The 17,555-nt window shown below is 38.2% G+C and overlaps 1 protein-coding gene across 3 annotated transcripts in view; it reads left to right on the top strand.

Moving 5' to 3' along the window:
• Positions 1 to 17,555, top strand: part of fgfr2 (fibroblast growth factor receptor 2) — a 48,575-nt gene that overhangs the window by 17,167 nt on the left and 13,853 nt on the right. Inside the window, exons 5-12 of one of the 3 annotated variants that reach the window (XM_079856029.1) lie at positions 112 to 281; positions 1,840 to 1,963; positions 6,290 to 6,480; positions 7,574 to 7,718; positions 9,962 to 10,158; positions 11,209 to 11,348; positions 14,102 to 14,223; positions 14,649 to 14,729. In XM_079856029.1, the coding sequence (XP_079712155.1) occupies positions 112 to 281; positions 1,840 to 1,963; positions 6,290 to 6,480; positions 7,574 to 7,718; positions 9,962 to 10,158; positions 11,209 to 11,348; positions 14,102 to 14,223; positions 14,649 to 14,729 (1,170 nt within the window). Of the gene's footprint in view, positions 1 to 111; positions 282 to 1,839; positions 1,964 to 6,289; positions 6,481 to 6,766; positions 6,906 to 7,573; positions 7,719 to 9,961; positions 10,159 to 11,208; positions 11,349 to 14,101; positions 14,224 to 14,648; positions 14,730 to 17,555 lie in introns of all 3 variants that reach the window. The other 2 variants (XM_079856030.1, XM_079856031.1) reach the window with 2 other exon arrangements.

Raw genomic sequence — 17,555 nt, 5'->3', positions numbered from 1 at the left:
AAGGCTTAGACACTGACATCAAAGAAAATATATAGTGCACTACAAGCGTGATTCTTGGTGATATTTGGATGATGTAAATGGTTGGTTGTAATTGCTCCTTCTTGCCTGCAGGGGCGCCATTTTGGACCTTTCCAGAGAAGATGGAGAAGAAGCTGCACGCCGTCCCGGCTGCCAACACTGTGAAGTTTCGGTGCGCTGCAGCAGGAAACCCCAAGCCCAAAATGCGCTGGCTGAAAAACGCAAAACCCTTCAGACAGGAGGATCGCATGGGCGGCTACAAGGTGAGAGATCTTCACTAGTGCTATATGAGAATTGGACCTCATTGCATGGTCTTCGACATGTACATTTAATAAGTCTTAAATACTAGTGCTTTTTAAAAATGAAAGTGCTTTTAGAAATAGGTACCCTTTTTGTATAGGCAGATTTGCATGAGTCAGAATTGTCAGTGTAAAACAGTTGGTGAAGCACTGACTCTTGGTTAAAGTGTAATAGATGTGTGGCGATTGGCCGATGTACCCCGATCAGTGTCTGTTTGCACTTTCGTCTCTGAAAACACAGCTGTTCCACACAGAAGGTCACTAATGATTGAGCTGCTCACGCTCGATTGATCTGAAGACTCAGATATGAGCTCAGTGTCTGACTATAGGACCATGAACTGGTTCATTTGATAATCCAGACTTGAATTACCTTTTAAATATGAATATATTAAATATGAATTATTTTTAATAACAATAATAACTTTCAAAATAAATGCTTTGGAAACATAAAGCAATTATTGCAATAATTCATTATACAAAAAAAATGATGTCACCACCCTTCACCTAGACTACAGTTTTAGTGTAAAAAAAAAAAGTGTGTTCACACTTGGCTTGTTTGGTTCGATTAAAACGTACTCTAGTGCAATTGCTCCCTTAATGTTCTCTGTTCTCTGTACGCTGCCAATCCGAAGTCTAGTGCGTACCAAACAAGCAGACGAGACCGCTGAAAAGATTTATCTCTGTCCGCTTCCAAACAAACTCTGGTGCAGCTACGCACATACAACGAGCACATTTAGCCCTGAACACAGCATTGTTTTGGATGTTCGGTAAGTTCTCTCTCGAAATATAGCCTATGTCATAAATGCCGACCAATCAGGTTTGAACGTATCCTATGCCTTTAGGTTCGGTGTTAAAAATGCCAATTTGAACGCTAAGCGGACCAAGACTAAATGTTTTTGTTTTGTTTTGACCAGACGAACCAAGCCAACCAAACTACAAGTGTGAACACACCCTAAGATATCAAATGTTTCATAAAATAAATTAATCATTGGATAACGTACATAAACTAGTGCCTGAGGTAAATGAACCCTTATTTTGTCATAATTTGTTGGGTCTCAAAAGGCAGAGGGTTCGGGTAGAGTTGTGGAGTGAAAGTCTCCATGGAAGAGACACTGGATTTTGTGGTCTGCAGTCACGAGAGCTGAATTCCTGAGGGGGGGGGGGGGGGGGGGGGGGAGCTCGCTCGTCTGTCGGCACGGCGATATTACTTTTCCCATGGTGCTCTCGCTCGAAAAACCCTCGTCTTCTGGGCCAATTTCTCTCTCTCTCCTGTTTGTTCTGTCAGTGCTCCTGTCAGATTTGCCCTCCGTTTTGTAAGTCGTCACACACAAGTGTGAAATTGAGGATAGCCTCCTGGAGTTTTGTTTGAGATGAATTCGATTGGAGAATATATGTGTTTGTGTGTCCGCCAGATAATGTACCCAAATACGATTTACGTAAACAAGTCACTTAACTGTTCTGAATGTGTGCTGTTGTTCTATGCAGGAAGTTTGTTTTTGATTTTTTTCTTTTTCCTGTTCAGGTCCGGCTCCAGCACTGGACTCTAATCATGGAGAGTGTCGTTCCCTCTGATAAAGGAAACTACACCTGCCTGGTGGATAACGCCTATGGATCCATCAATCACACCTACACGCTGGATGTAGTGGGTGAGTCTTGTTTACGGACATGTGTGTTGACCATTTTTGGATACTGGTATACAGGGCATGAAAGGAATCTTAGGCCCGGTTTACACCTGGTATTAAGATGCATTTTGGTCGATCGGATCACAAGTAGACGAGGAAGACACATTCCCGTTTACACCTGTCTCATTTGTCCACTTTCAATCATTTCTTCGAGGGGAGAGTCTATGGGCGGGTAAATGCATGAACTTTTTCAGATCTTTGGACAAAATAAGCTTTTGTAATTTACATATGAATGCATACGCTGACAGAAAAACACACGGAGACATCAGCTTTAGTTTCTGCTCTGACAGCCGCAAGACCAGCCGAACGCTGTGTGTGTGTGTTAGAAATCAGGAATGGTGAGAGAACAATGTGCCTGGTATGTTATTCATCTTCAAACCCAACTTGTGTCTTCAGCTGACAGTTTAAAACCCGTCTGGCTAGCGCGCTTCCCATAATGTTTACTCATTAGGTCAGTAGACGGAGAGTAGACGGTCTTTTGTGTCTGAACGCATTCGACCACGTGAGCGTTTACACTATGGTACACTATGCTTACCATGGCTGCGTTTATTTGATCAAAAATGCAGTTAAAATAACATTGTGAATATTGTTTCACACAAAGCTGTCTTGTAGCTTTAAAAGACTTGGAAGGGTTAATTTTCATAGCTGTCTGCACTAGTTGTTTGAGTAGAGCTGCCATCTCCAACCTCAGAACCAAGCTATATTTTTGCATGCACACACCCATGAACAGAACGCAGACACGCAAGGACAAAGGCGCACACACACATATATATGCTCCCTATTTAGGGCCCCTGTTCTGGGTTAAGTAAAAGCAGTCTTTCAGAAGGTCTCTGTTTTTCTTTTCTGTTTTATTGCAGGGCTGTAAAGCCCTTTTGTGTCTGACTCAGTCTAATACTCTCATCACAGAAAACGCAGGAGAGAAAAGAGGCAGAGGAAAGGGATTATGCTGTTTTTCTGTTGTTTTTCACTTTAATGTCAGACTAGCATACCTGGGAAGTAAATGAAAATGACAAGATGAGAAAACGAAGGTTGGGAGAGCGAAAACATTTTCCCTGTGCCGGAATTGGAGCCTCGCTGACCCTTCGAACAGGTCAATGAAAGTTACGCCAGTCTGAACTGGCCTGCATTTCAAAGCTGGACAAAGTACAAAGCGCTGACACTTGAAAGAGCCAAAAAGACACTAATTATTGCTGTTTACTGTGGATGTCAGCCAGAATCCAGCGCAGAAACTTCAACTGTAGATAATTTCCAACAATACCCCCTTTTACCAATTTGTGCACATTATGTACTTATTTAAGTTTAGGACTCCCAGTCACCATCCACTGCCACTCATAGCATGTTGGTACTAAAATCTGGTCACAGTAATTTAAAGTCTTATTAACAGTACATGACATGCAGGGGAAAAAATAAAACAATTTCTAATGAGGATTAGTTCTCATGGCTTACTAATTAGTTCACTCATTTTAGTAAACAGTGTGTATTTACGCTAAGTGCAAAGAGCCCGCCTTGTTGACAGAGGCTATTTACACTAACTATTATTAACTTAATTACTTTTTGTCAGTCTTGTTAATGTGTAGATCATATAAAGTGGTTCTTTACACTGACAGCCACGTAAACACATCTGCATTATGAAGCATACAGCACAATCTCTACCGATTGGCATGTTTCAAACCATCCAGACCTAGTAACTCGGTGCATCTCCACCCTGATTTCTCTCTCAGCCAATCGCACGCCGCAACTCCTCCCGCGTATGCTAAGTCAGCAGGTTACCCAGAGTTCAACAGTCTCGCTTCGGGATGCCAGATCAGCCTGTAAATGCCTGGCTAGTGATGCAATCGATCGATTGTGATTTGGTGGAGAATGTGGGCAAGCGGTTGGCACTTGGCTCAACTTGTGGGCTGACTCAATGGGTTTTTGGAGCATGATCTGACAAACTGGTTTCTAAAAAGCATCTTGGTTAGGGTAGTGCACAAGTGGCTACTAGCAAGTGTCTTTGCTATAACGTAACACACAATCAATCTAAAACACTTGCTAGCCACTCCAAAGGAATACTTTCTGTCTGACTTGGATATTTGGTATAGATCTCTGTGTGTGAGCAAAGTTTGCCTCTCTAACTTTTTGTTTCTCATCTGTTCTTCTTCATCTGTCTGTCTTTTCTTTTCACTGCCCATCTGTTGGGCATCTTTTATACTCTGCATCCCTTTAACCCCAGCCCTCTCTTTTTTCTCTTTCTGCTCATTGTTTTGAGCTTTTCTTGTGCCCCCTCTTGTGCCCCTCAGTCCTAAATCCTCTTACATCCCCCGTAAACCTTCGCTGCATGTCTGTGAAGGTTGACCTCTCCACTTCTCCTGTGTGACATCATGCCTGTGTGTCTGTGTGTGTCGGGGTAACCAGGAGACGCGTCAGAATTACAGGGCGTCAGTAATGTTGTGTTGTGAAGACAATGAGGTGTGTTAGTAATGTGGTTTAGTCTGTTTAGTTTCTGATTTTTTTCTTCTTTGGAAAACGTGATTCCTTACTCTATCCGTGAGGTCCTTACTCAGGATTATTATAGTTAACCAAAACTAAAACCATTTTTGTTTTGAAATAAAATAAACGTTAACTGAAATAAAATATTCACATAACAATAAAATATATACATAAACTTATTTTATTTCAGCTAGTTGCCAAGGAATGACAAGGACACATTTTGACAAATGACAAAGAAAATTACTAAAACTTACTTCAAATAAAAACTTCTAACAAAAAGCTTATGTTAAACACGTTGTGTTTTCATGTTTCATGGGGACTTTCCATAGACATAATGATTGTTATACTGTACAAACTGTATAGTCTGTCCCCTTAAACTAACCCTACCCCTAAACCAACCCATCACAGAAAACTACATTTTTACATTTTCAAAAAACATCACTTTGTATGATTTATAAGCTGTTTTCTGCATGGGGACCAAAAAATGTCTCCACAAGGAAAAGTGAGTGTCCTAATAATTGAAAACCTCACTACCAAGTGTTTTAACTTTAATTTAATTTTAACTTTAGTTTACTCATCATTGTGACCTTTTGGGAATCAAAAATCATATCTGATCATATCTAAGTAGGAAAAAGGGAACGAAATGACAAACGAGAATGTTCCTGATACACCCGGAACCGCAGCTGATATACGGTGGACACTGGACATCTGTCTTATTTTTCCCCCACTTTGCCTTTCTTCATCTGTGTTTGCTCAGTCCTTATCTGCTGAGATAATGCAACAGCCTCTGTTTTGTGAAGTCTTAACAGCAGCCTGATAGGACAGTAGGTGTGGGGATCTGAATGCCAAATGTTCACGTATACCTTCAATGTCTTTTTTGATTTTTCTGATTTGTAATAAAAGTTTAGAAAAAAAGATGAATATAATTATGTTCTGTTCCAAAAGCGTGTAAGGTTCCTAACTTGACATGGGAATTGAAAGCTGTTTCAAACTTTAGTGAGTAAATATTTTTTGGGGTATTGTGTTTGTTGTGCTGTTGCGAGTTGACCTCTTTATTGTTAATGTTCAGTCAGAATCAAATTGGTACATACACTGCCATTCAAAAGTTTGGTATCAGTAAGATTAAAAAAATTAATTAATACTTTTATTCAGCAAGAATGCATTAAATTGATCAAAAGTGACAGTACTAAAGACATTTATAATAGTGCTGTCAAATCGATTAATCGCGATTAATTGCATCGAACATAAAAGTTTTTAAATATATAGTATATATGTGTGTGTGTGTGTGTGTGTGTGTGTGTGTGTGTGTGTGTGTGTGTGTATATATATATAAATATACACACATATATAGATGTATAGATACACACATTTACATACAAACTTTTATTTTAGATGCGATTAATCGCGATAAATCGATTTAACATTACAAATAAATGCTGTTCTTTTGCACAAAATTATTAAGCAGCGCAACTGTTATCAACATTGAAAATAATCTCAAGTGCAGTTTTCTTCAGCAGCAAATCAGCATATTAGAATATCATGTGACTGAAGACTGGACTAATGATGCTGAAAATTCAGCTTTGCATCACAGGAATAAATTACAGTTTAAAATATACTGAGATAGAAAACACTTCTTTTAAATTGTAATAATATTTCACAATATTCCTGTTTTTACTGAATTTCTGATCACACAAACACAGCCTTGGTGAGCATAAGAGACTTATTTTTTTGAGAAAAATGTAACTGACCCTAAACTTTTAAACAGTAGCGTACATGGTAAATATTCATATAATAATGCTCATTCTTCTTCGTTGTCATCAGAACGCTCTCCTCACCGGCCCATTCTTCAGGCAGGCCTGCCGGCCAACATCACTGTTCATGTCGGAGGGGACGCAAGGTTCGTCTGTAAAGTTTACAGTGACGCTCAGCCTCACATCCAGTGGCTGCAGCACATTGTGAAGAACGGCAGCCGCTACGGCCCCGATGGACTCCCCTATGTCCGCGTGTTAAAGGTAGGCTTGGCTTTCATGTTTAAAACAATCTGATTTGGCTTTCACTTTTCTCGGAAACAAGAATGCTTTTATTTTCAGATGTTTTGATGCGGCTAAATTCTTTTAAAAAGAATGAGAAGATGCAAAAACGAAAGACTATTCATACAGCAGATATCCTTGTTTTTCTCATGCCATGTAATGGGTGGTGCTCCCTCCTTTTCCGCTCTCCTATCCTTCCCAAAGAGTACGAGAGATTGTAACAAGCTCCCATATGTGTGTTTTTGTCCCTGTGCGCGGCACCTTCTAGCGCTCGGGCATAAACAGCTCGGACGTGGAAGTGCTCTTGCTCACCAATGTTACAGAAGAGGACTCTGGTGAATATACGTGCCAAGTGTCCAATTATATTGGTCAGGTCAGCCAGTCCGGTTGGCTCACTGTCCTACCAGGTAAAACCAAGAACGAGACGTTGATTCCCCGGCGCCCCTTCCCCCTCTGCTGGTGTTTTGGGTTGTTTTTTTGTCGTCCTGGTGATCCTGGGATTTTCGCTGAGCCGTTGTGGTGTGGTCTGGTGTATTATTTTCCTTATTTATTTTTTTTGGTGGATCTTTCCTGGTGCCATCCAGCCAATCAGACATGGAAACAAGCCTTTGGTCTGTCCTTGCCTCTGCCTTCCTGTTCTGTGTCAATGACATGTTTCCCATGTCTGTTTTTCCCTTTCCTTTATCACTTTTCTTTAGTTTCTCACTCTAATCTTTCTTTCCGAAAGGCAGTGGCTTGTTTTCCATGTTTCTTCACTTGTGTTTGCATGGACCCTTGAGGATCTGGTGGGTTCACCTGTGTTGGGTTCAGAGGTTTTCGACCTTCATTTCGATCTACGTTTATGGTGTTTTTTTTTTCCTGCTGTTTCTGTTTGATAATCTTCTCTAACGAAGTGGAACATCTACCATTTCTGTAATGCGTAGATGGGGAAATACAACATTGAACATCTCCTTTTCTCTTCTTGGTATTTTGGGTCTGATTTGTTTCTTTTCTTCTTTCTTTCCTCCACTTCCATCCTTTCTTGTATCTCCCTTCCATCATCTCCATCTTCCTCTTCTCCTGCTGTTTCTCTCAGACGGCAGGTGTGAACACTACGGACAAAGAGATCGAGGTGCTCTACCTGCCTAATGTAACTTTCGAGGATGCGGGCGAGTATACATGCTTGGCGGGTAACTCTATTGGGATCTCCTATCACACTGCTTGGTTGACGGTGCTTCCAGGTATACACTCCTCTTCTACTGCTTCTGTACACACACTTCTTTTTTGTCGAAGTCACGTTGGTTGATATCGCGCCAACGTTCTTTGAGAGGAAACATGAGGCACTTTGGACGGTGTTACTTTAGTATCTACAATGCACTATTGTAGTTATTGTTAATATTTTGAATTAGATTATATTTTTTAGAGATTCTGTTTTCACTTACAGTGGTGCTCTTTGATCATTTTTGACCAAAACATTTTACGTTTGTTTTTTGTTTTTATTTATGGAATTGTACACTTGCTACGTGAACATTAAAAAAAAAAAAATCACGGATTTTGTTATGAAAAAAGTTCATAACAATAAACGTAAAATTCTATAACTTTTTTTAAGTTCACTTTTTCAAATATTTTTCACTTCAGCAATAATTTGCCAAGTGATTGTCTTTGTAAAGAGACCAAACTTAAGTCTGTTCTCCAAAGCTCTCAAGATTTATCGCATTATTGCACTAAAATAGTACATTAATTTCATTGAAATAAAAATTAAATAATTCAGTCATTTTTGAGCACCACATGAAGATTAATTTTAGTTATTTTTATTATATATATTGGTTTCAGTTAAGGTTTATTTTGTTATAGGTAACAGATTTTAGTTTTAGTTAACGATAATAACCCATTCAGCCATTTTTCTACGTTTAATTTGTTCAACATTTTAATTTATTTGGGCATCAAATGTAAGAGATATGAAATAATATTTAAAAATATATAAAACAGCATCCAAGTGTCTCGAGATCCTTATTTATAAAAATTCTCTTCCCAACTAACATTTCACTGGTTGCATGTTTGGAAAGACTTGTTTTGAAGGAATAGTTCATCTGAAATTAAAATTCTGTCATTATTTACTCTCTTCCATGTTGTTTAATGTATGACTGACTTTCTTCAGTGGAACACATTTTTTTCCAGATAATGAAAGAATTTGTGCAAGTGTGAATGATAAGAGGGGATTAAGTTCTGTATTGAAGAAAGAGTCAAAAAACACATGAGAGTGTTAATGATGATAAAATGTTGATTTTTAGGTGATCTGTTTCGAAGTCTTTTTCTATTTCAGCTCTAATAACTGCTTTGTTCTCTATAGAAAGTCTCAAGATTTGCTTGCCTTCTCAAATGCTGGACTTTCTTAGTTATTAGAGCCACTTACAACCACAGTATGTGTGTGTGTGTGTGTGTGTGTGTGTGTGTGTGTGTGTGTGTGTGTGTGTGTGTGTGTGTGTGTGTGTGTGTGTGTTGAGTGTGTATCTTAATGTGACGGACTCTAGATCATTTACTACATGTTCACAAATTTTGGCCAGGTTTAACTAAATATTAGTGAACTGTTTCATAGTTTTAGAAACACAATGGCTATCTGTCGTCATGTACAAGGCAGCGTCAAGTGTGCACGCTAACATGCATAATGCAACAGCGTTGCATTTTATTAAGAGTCCATTTCCTGACAAGGAAACAGACAAAATCTTTGACCGCAAATGGCACCACTTACTGGTCTGCGGTCAGACAGATGGAAATCTGTGTGTGTGTGTGTGTGTGTGTGCGATTGTATCCATGTAGTGTGTATTTCTGAAGGACCTCAAGTGTCAGGAAGTACTTCAATACTGTGGTCATATGCAAACCATTTTGTAAGCATGTGTATGTTCGCAGGGGCCACTGAGTGTCAGGAAATATGCTGTGATGGAAATAAAGATCTCTCCAATATCTCCGTTATTAAATGGAGATCTAATTAAGGCTTAGGTCTCAGATTTTTCTCCTAAGACAAGACCATGATCTGAACTGCTGTTCACATTCATTTTATAGCTTTGTACTCTTACTGAAGTTGATATTTAAATGAAAAGTTTCCTGAACTAAGGTAGAGGAACATCTAAATAGAATTTTTTGCCAGAGTGTCTTTTATTAGTTATTTATTGCTACAACCTTGGAAGGAAAGATATTTGTAGACATTTTTATTGTTATAGAGTCAGAGTGTGAAAAGTGATTGGTGTGTCAAATGTGTGTGTGTGTGTTGGTTCATCCTGTAATTCCTTAGTCACCTACACCTTTTCCTCTTTTTCCTCTTGCCTTGGAACCTTAATGTCCTTCATAAGCATCTTAAATCTGTGCTGTGTCCAACATTAAGGTTTCTGGTGCAGTTATCCTCACTTCAGGAGTGCCTTAAATCCCTTTTGGTTTGTTGCCTCACGTCTTAGTCCAATTCTCTCCGATCCTTCTCGCTACTCTACAGCCGAGCCAGACGCCATCGAGACAGACTACCCTCCCGACTACGTGGAGATCGCCATCTACTGCATAGGCGTCTTTCTCATCGCCTGTATGGTGGTGATCGTGGTGGTTTGCCGAATGAGGACGTCGGCTAAGAAGCCTGATTTCGGGAGTCAGCCGGCAGTGCACAAGCTGACCAAACAGATCCCTCTGCGCCGCCAGGTAACAGAAAGTAGATAAAGAGTTCTAGAAATCTTATACACACATACACTCACACTAATATAGGAATGATGTAGTTAGTTGGTTTTGTAAGGGCAGGTTTATGTTTAGTGATTCGAATCAACCTATTATTTTACTTACTTTACTTCATTTTTACAGGGACAATGCACAATTGAGAGTAATTGCACCAGAGTACACATTTTAAAGTACACTCTCAGAAAAAAAGGTTAAATGGGATTCTATATAGAACCAAAAAAGTTTCTCTATAAGAAGAAATATCTTAAATTATTGCAAAATACTCTCGTTTAATGGGTCCATTTTTTTCTTCTGAGAAGGTATGTTTACAAGCTGCTTAATTCATAAAATGTCATAAAAAATGTATTAAAACAAAATTAACTTAAAAAAGTCCTTAAAATGATCCCATGATGGGAACCTCTAAAAGGTTCTATATATGAAGCACCTGACAGAACCCTTTAAGGTTCTATATAGAACATTTTCTTCTAAGAGTGTATATATATATATAATTTACCATGTTAACTTATACATGATATATATCATATATTGTATAAAAATAATTAAGACTTAGATAATTAAAAATATATATTATAGTATTCTAGATTAAAAGTTGTAGTTCATTTAAGTTTAGTACAGTGGTAACTTTGTATGATAACGTAAATGTTACTGAATAACATGTCAAATTCTTTTGTTGAGAAGTTGAAGGTATTCTATATGGTGGTAAGTTGGAAACATTATTTGAAAAATGAAATTTCTCACATATTTTTTACAAATGTATGAGATGTTGAGAAACCTAACCATATGAACTGCATGGCTTTTAGGTAAAGTTATTTGAATAGAGCCTGATTCCTTATATTTTGTGCTTTGATTTGCATCGTCATAGCCACAGCTTACTATAATGAGGATTTTACATGCTATAATGATGATGTTAAGCGGCTAAATGTACGCAAACACACACATACACACATGTAGCTGTGAATAGTGTATAGTTCTGTCTCCAAGACTCAGGTGATCAGCCATCCGTCTTTCCCCTTACAGGTGTCTTCTGACTCCAGCTCCTCCATGAGCTCTAGCACGCCATTGGTCAGAATCACCACTCGCCGTAGCTCCGCCCACGACGACCCCATCCCAGAGTATGACCTCCCTGAGGACCCGCGCTGGGAGTTCTCAAGAGACAAGTGAGCATTTACACCTTTATTAAATTCAAAGTATAATCTTGCATCTTTTTCACTTATAAATCATTGTGATGTGAAACTAATCTTCTCATACACTCACAATCCCATTATGTCTAATTATTAACCTGTGACTTATGCAGGCACAATGTACAATCAATCATTCATAACACAACACAGGCCTCCGTGCGTTATCCTTATTCCATTAGTAGACCATTATTCTTGCAGAAATGAAATGGATATTTGTCAAATTCTTCTGGAAGATTTGAGCAGCTTTTGGTTTGGATGTTGATATGTTCTGTTATGAACCTGATAGCACACACTGACCGTACGACTAGACATACAGAACCAGAAAAACTCAGACTCACAGATTAATGTTTAATTGCCATGCTTAATATTTACGAAATGCTTCCGGCATCACTTGGAGATTTACAATGGGTCCACTATCATGTTGCCAAAACCTTACAGATTTCGAATTAATGACTAAGAAAGCCTGTTTAAGCAATCTGTCACAAACATGGTGGTTAAAAAGGAGTCTATTTGTACTTTGATTGTCTCAAGGATGATTTGTAAGCAGTTTGAGAGACAGGAAGAGTTTAACATGTTATTATTCAACTCCAAACTATAACCAAGTCTTTTATTTATTAAATTAATGGTGGAAACTCAACAAATACAGGTTGAGTCACTCATTTCTTCTGCAGGATTATTATGTCCATCATACAGAAGATAAGAGTCCTTTCATGTACACAGCTAATGACCTAATATTGGTATTCTATAGGTGAAGGGAGGCACCATTTTATGGACTTTTTTCTTCCCACCCACTAAAGGAATTGTTGCTCTTGGGCAGACAAGCTAAGACATGTACTGTATTTTTGTGAGGAACGCAAGATCTATGAAAGAAAAGATTTATTAGAAACCATTTTTTAATTTATTTGATATTAGCTGGACTTAGTGCATTCCTACAATCCGCTCTTAGCACAAAGTTTAAGCTATTGAGTTAGTTAACTCATTCAGTTTTTTTCCTCATCCCCGCATGACGTGCCCCGGGGCGCATGGCATGCAGAAAACTGAGGAATGTTAGCGTTAGCGGCCGGCATGGAGGATAAACATAACATTGATTATCTGTGGTGGGCTGGAGTAGACAGAGACCGCCATTGACCGTACGGCACAGAGGGGGATTGTGTTATCATAGCCACAGATCGGCCCCGGGCCCTGGTGCGGGTGTGAATGTTTACATAGCCCAGCGGTGGAGGGGGCCGGGGACAGACCCAGCACCTGCCAATCAAAGGTTGACCGAGGGCCAATGGCAGGGCAAGAGGTCGAATGTCACAGTGACCGTGAGGGATGAAGATGAAACGTGTGGGATTGTGTTTTCATGTGTCAGGGTGTGTTTATTTCCAAACTAGATCTAATTAGGGAACAAATTTGCTGAAAAAAAGGCCTCAAAAGTTGGATAAATCAGATAAAACCTAAATATAATTTAAAATCTATGTCCTTGCAAAAAATAACTATGGTTATGACATGATTATTTTTATTATTTTAATATGTTCCTTAAGGTTCCCTTATAATGTTAATAAAGGTTTTTGCACACACACACAAAAAACAATGATCAGTTTTTAAGGGCTCTTTAAGGCCTTTAAAGCTTGTTAGTAAACGGCCACTGTTATGATTGGCTTACGTCATTGCATAGAAAACAGTATCAATGGCCACGTGAGTAAGTCATTTACAGACAAAGCATTATGAATTTTAGGGTTTGTGTTGCAGCTGCTGTCAGATCCAGTACAGTTGGCTAATTCATCTTTCAAACAAAAGTTTCTTTGCGAACTGTGCCTCGTTTACTAAATAATCTGCAGTCAAATGCCCTGAACAAACATACAATCCTCAGATGCGATCCATGACGGCTTTAAAATAAGTAATGCTGTAATGAGCCTTTTAATGCTGTAAAACCATAAATAAAATAATATGGACTGATTGCAAAAAAAACACATGTTATTTACATGGAAATTATGGTAATTCTATTTGTGAATTTTCAATGCTAAGTCAAAATTTTGATGGCTAGGTGAATGTGCGTAGATGTTTGACTTGACAAAACTTAACAGAGAAAATTTCTGTAGCAAGTCGGCACTTAACAGAATTACAGTGGTTTTGATCACTTGACAACGACATTTTTTTTTTAGGACTACCTGTTTGGTTGAACAAGTGTAATAATACACTTTACCCCTTTAAAAAAAGGTGGGAGTCTCCTAATTGATGGATAAGTTACAACACTCTCTTATATAATACATGCTCTAATCTTTTTTGCACTTGACCAGAGCACGCTAGTCAAGTGTTAACCCTGGTATCCATCCCTCTCTTACACACTCTAAGAAAGTCTCTAAATCCCCAAAGGCATATTGTTACTCACCCCAGAGGAGCGTAACTCTAGCTCTCCCAGCCAGATATTCAGCTGTCACACTCGCTAATGTCTAATGTAAGCTTTGCAATGGAAGGCAAAGGGCATCCACTTAACACCTACGAGTTAAGTAAACACAACAGCGCGCCAACACATGGACACGCAACTCTGATATATACGGTTAAATGTCGTGAATGCTTGCATTTGATGAATAGAGACAGACTTTGGCGATGTCTCCAAACCTAGTGAACATGGTGCATGGTGACTGAAAACGTGTGTCTGGATGGGTTGAAGTGAGTCTGTAAATGAGCATAAATAACATCTGAGTTTCTCTGTAATGTTTGTGGTCTTTGGTTTGTTTGTGCAGGTTAACTCTGGGGAAACCGCTTGGCGAGGGCTGCTTTGGGCAGGTTGTGATGGCTGAAGCTCTCGGCATCGACAAGGACAAACCTAAAGAGGCCGTGACGGTGGCTGTCAAGATGCTGAAAAGTAAGTTGCACCCTGTTGAGCATCCTCAGTCAACATTTACCCTTAGTTTGCTTGCATGTGAACAGTATCTGAGTGTTGTTATTCATCTAGGCCTTTGCAGAATTTGAGTTTGTGTGCAACTGGACCATTTTAGCATTTATTTTAATTTATTTGAGAACTTTTCTCCACTAATGGTTTCATCAAATGTGGGATGGTGGGAATTACTTGACATTTAACCTCATCAGCTCATAAATTGATGTGGGCGCCACCTTTCAAATGGTTCGAATGGCTTTTTACAAGGGAGCTACCTCTCTGATGTTGTGAATCACAAAACTACTAGTTCAGATATGGATGGTACATAAGTGAAAGATCAAAGCCCAGCAGATACAGGTTACAAATCACACCAGCTCAGCAGACAGATAAAATGCACATGTGATCTTCTGCAGAACAACTCGGCTCTTTTAGACTGTTTAATGCAGAAGACAGAGTGGGGTGTTCAAAGAAAAGCAAAGTGTTCGAAGATGAAGGTAAGCAAACATGTCAAGAAAGCTCTAATAATGTGTGCCTGTCCAGACAAGGCATTTACTAAAACAGCTAAAAAGTTTTACAAAAACACCAAACTGACAGGCACAGCACAACACAGACAGAATAATATTGTCATATGGACCATATGAGGCTAAAATATCAGTAAAAAACCTGGACATTTTTCAACAAAAACAGCAGTGTGTTATGATCCCAGCAACACGCAAAGACACTCCCTGAAGCATCATCATCATCATCATCACACTTGTTTACCAGCATTTATGATTCAGAACATCAGGGATCCATATATAAATACATACACTGACCATCTGACATTTTGAGCTCCAGATATCAGTATCTGATTAATTTAATGAATTAAATAATGAATGAATATATATTTAATTATATATGCAATTAAATAATATATATGTAATTAAATTTTATATATATATACTGTATATATACTGTATATATGTATATATATATTTATATTTCTAAATGTGTAAATAAGTGTGTAAATTATATGTATAAATACATTTTATATTTATTATATATGTATATATTCTATTATATAGGTATATGTATATATTATATCATTTGAATATTATAAATAGTATAAATGAGTAAAATAAATTATATATATATAAAATTTTCACACATAATATGCTAAATATTTTGTCAATTTAATTAACATTTAATTGTACCTTAGCAATAACTTTTTTTGTAATGTTTTAGACATAATAAATGTGATTGTATATTGATGTTTATTTGGAGTGATTTTGGAGCTGACACTTCTAGACACAATTATCACAAATTGGCCAAATATCAAAAATCCAGATCGATATAAAAACGACTTGACATAAGCTAATAGTGTTTTGATTGGGTGCACATTTTAAAAACGAACAAATGAACCAGACAATGTATTGTTATGATCTGAGAATGTGCATATGTTGAGACGGGGAGAAAGTGTGAGACGAGGTCTTTACTGTAGAGGCCTGCGCGGGGTTATTTGTTGGTGCTGAGTGATGTTGGTAGAGCTCGGGTCAAGAGGCCGCATAGCTGACCCGGCGCTCTCCAGCTGCACAGCTCTCGCTCTTCACCTGCACAAAGAAAGAAAGAAAAGAGAGTGGGGGAGGGAGGGAGCAAGCGTCTCAAAAGAAGTTTTAAAGGATGGAGAAAGAGCTGAGGGGGCAGGGCTGCAGTGCAGAAAACACTTGAAACAAGAGCCTGTTCACCGCTTACACCTGGCTTAATTATGGCCCCGGAAAACTTTTAGAAACTTAGGGATAGTTCACTCAGAAATGTACATTCTGCCATTATTCACTGATGTTTTAACAAATCCTTATGACGTCTTCTGTGGAACGCAAAAGAAGATATTTTTAAGAATGTCTATGTGTTTTTTTGTTTTGGCCGTACGGTGAGTGTCAGTGGGGTCCGGTGTTGTTTTGGACCCCATTGACTTTCATTGTACGAGCAAAAAGAGTTGATGCATACTTTAATATATCTTCCGCTTTCCACAGAACAAAGAAGGAGAAATCTATGACAAATAGTTTTCATAAATGAAATAAAGATAAAGTAAAATATAATTACTAGATGAAAAACTTAAACTTAAAAAATGAATGGAAACTAACAAATAAAGTAAGTTTACGTTAAAGTACTAAAAAATGAATGGAATTAAACTAAAACTTAAAAATAAATTAATGCTACATAGAAATAATTACAAAAACTAATAACTTTAGTTTATGGTCCAATTCTCACTATTAACTATGACTTTTGCCTCAATAAACTCCTAATTAATGCTTATTAATAGTTAGTAAGGTAGTTAAAGGGTTAGTTCACCCAAAAATGAAAATTCTGTCAGTAATTACCCACCCTCATGTTGTTCCAACCCCGTAAGACATTCGTTCATCTTCGGAACACAAATTAAGATATTTTTGATTAAATCAGAGAGTTGTCTAACTCCTCCATAGGCTTCTAAGGGACTGAAACTTGCTGGCCCAGAAAATGTATTAAAGACATCGTTAATATAGTCCAAGTGACTCCAGTGGCTCAATCTTAAGTTTATAAAGCGACGAGAATACTTTTTGTGCGCAAAAACAAACAAAAATAACGACTTTATTCCACTTTTCATTTCCTTCTCTCTGGGCCTCGGGTCTTTTCACATAGTGTTTAAGCGTAGCGCGTCTGTGTTCTACGTCACCACGTAGGCTCACTATTGGCCGACGCTGGTCATGTGTGATACGTGGTGACGTACAACACAGACGCGCTACGCTTAAACACTATGTGAAAAGACCCGAGGCCCAGAAAGAAGGAAATGAAAAGTGGAATAAAGTCGTTATTTTTGTTTGTTTTTGCACACAAAAAGTATTCTCGTCGCTTTATAAACTTAAGATTGAGCCACTAGAGTCACTTGGACTATATTAACGATCTCTTTAATACATTTTCTGGGCCAGCAAGTTTCAGTCCCTTAGAAGCCTATGGAGGAGTGAGACAGCTCTCTGATTTAATCAAAAATATCTTAATTTGTGTTCCGAAGATGAACGAAGGTCTTACGGGGTTGGAACAACATGAGGGTGAGTAATTACTGACAGAATTTTCATTTTTGGGTGAACTATCCCTTTAAGTTTAGGTATTGGGTCAGATTAAGAGATGTAGAATATGATCATGCAGAATAAGGCATTAATATGTGCTTTATAAGTACTAATAAACAGACAGTATCCTTATGCATGCTAATAAGCAACTAGTTAATAGTGAGAATTGGACCCTAAACTAAAGTTTTACCAGAAGCGCATTACAAAACTACTAAAACTTAAACTAAAATGAAAACTGAG

This window comes from Squalius cephalus, assembly GCF_949319135.1.
Source record: "Squalius cephalus genome assembly, chromosome: 21".
Classification (NCBI taxonomy): domain Eukaryota; kingdom Metazoa; phylum Chordata; class Actinopteri; order Cypriniformes; family Leuciscidae; genus Squalius; species Squalius cephalus.
The sequence above is the reverse complement of the archived record's forward strand: the minus strand, read 5'-3'. Positions and strand labels throughout refer to the sequence as shown.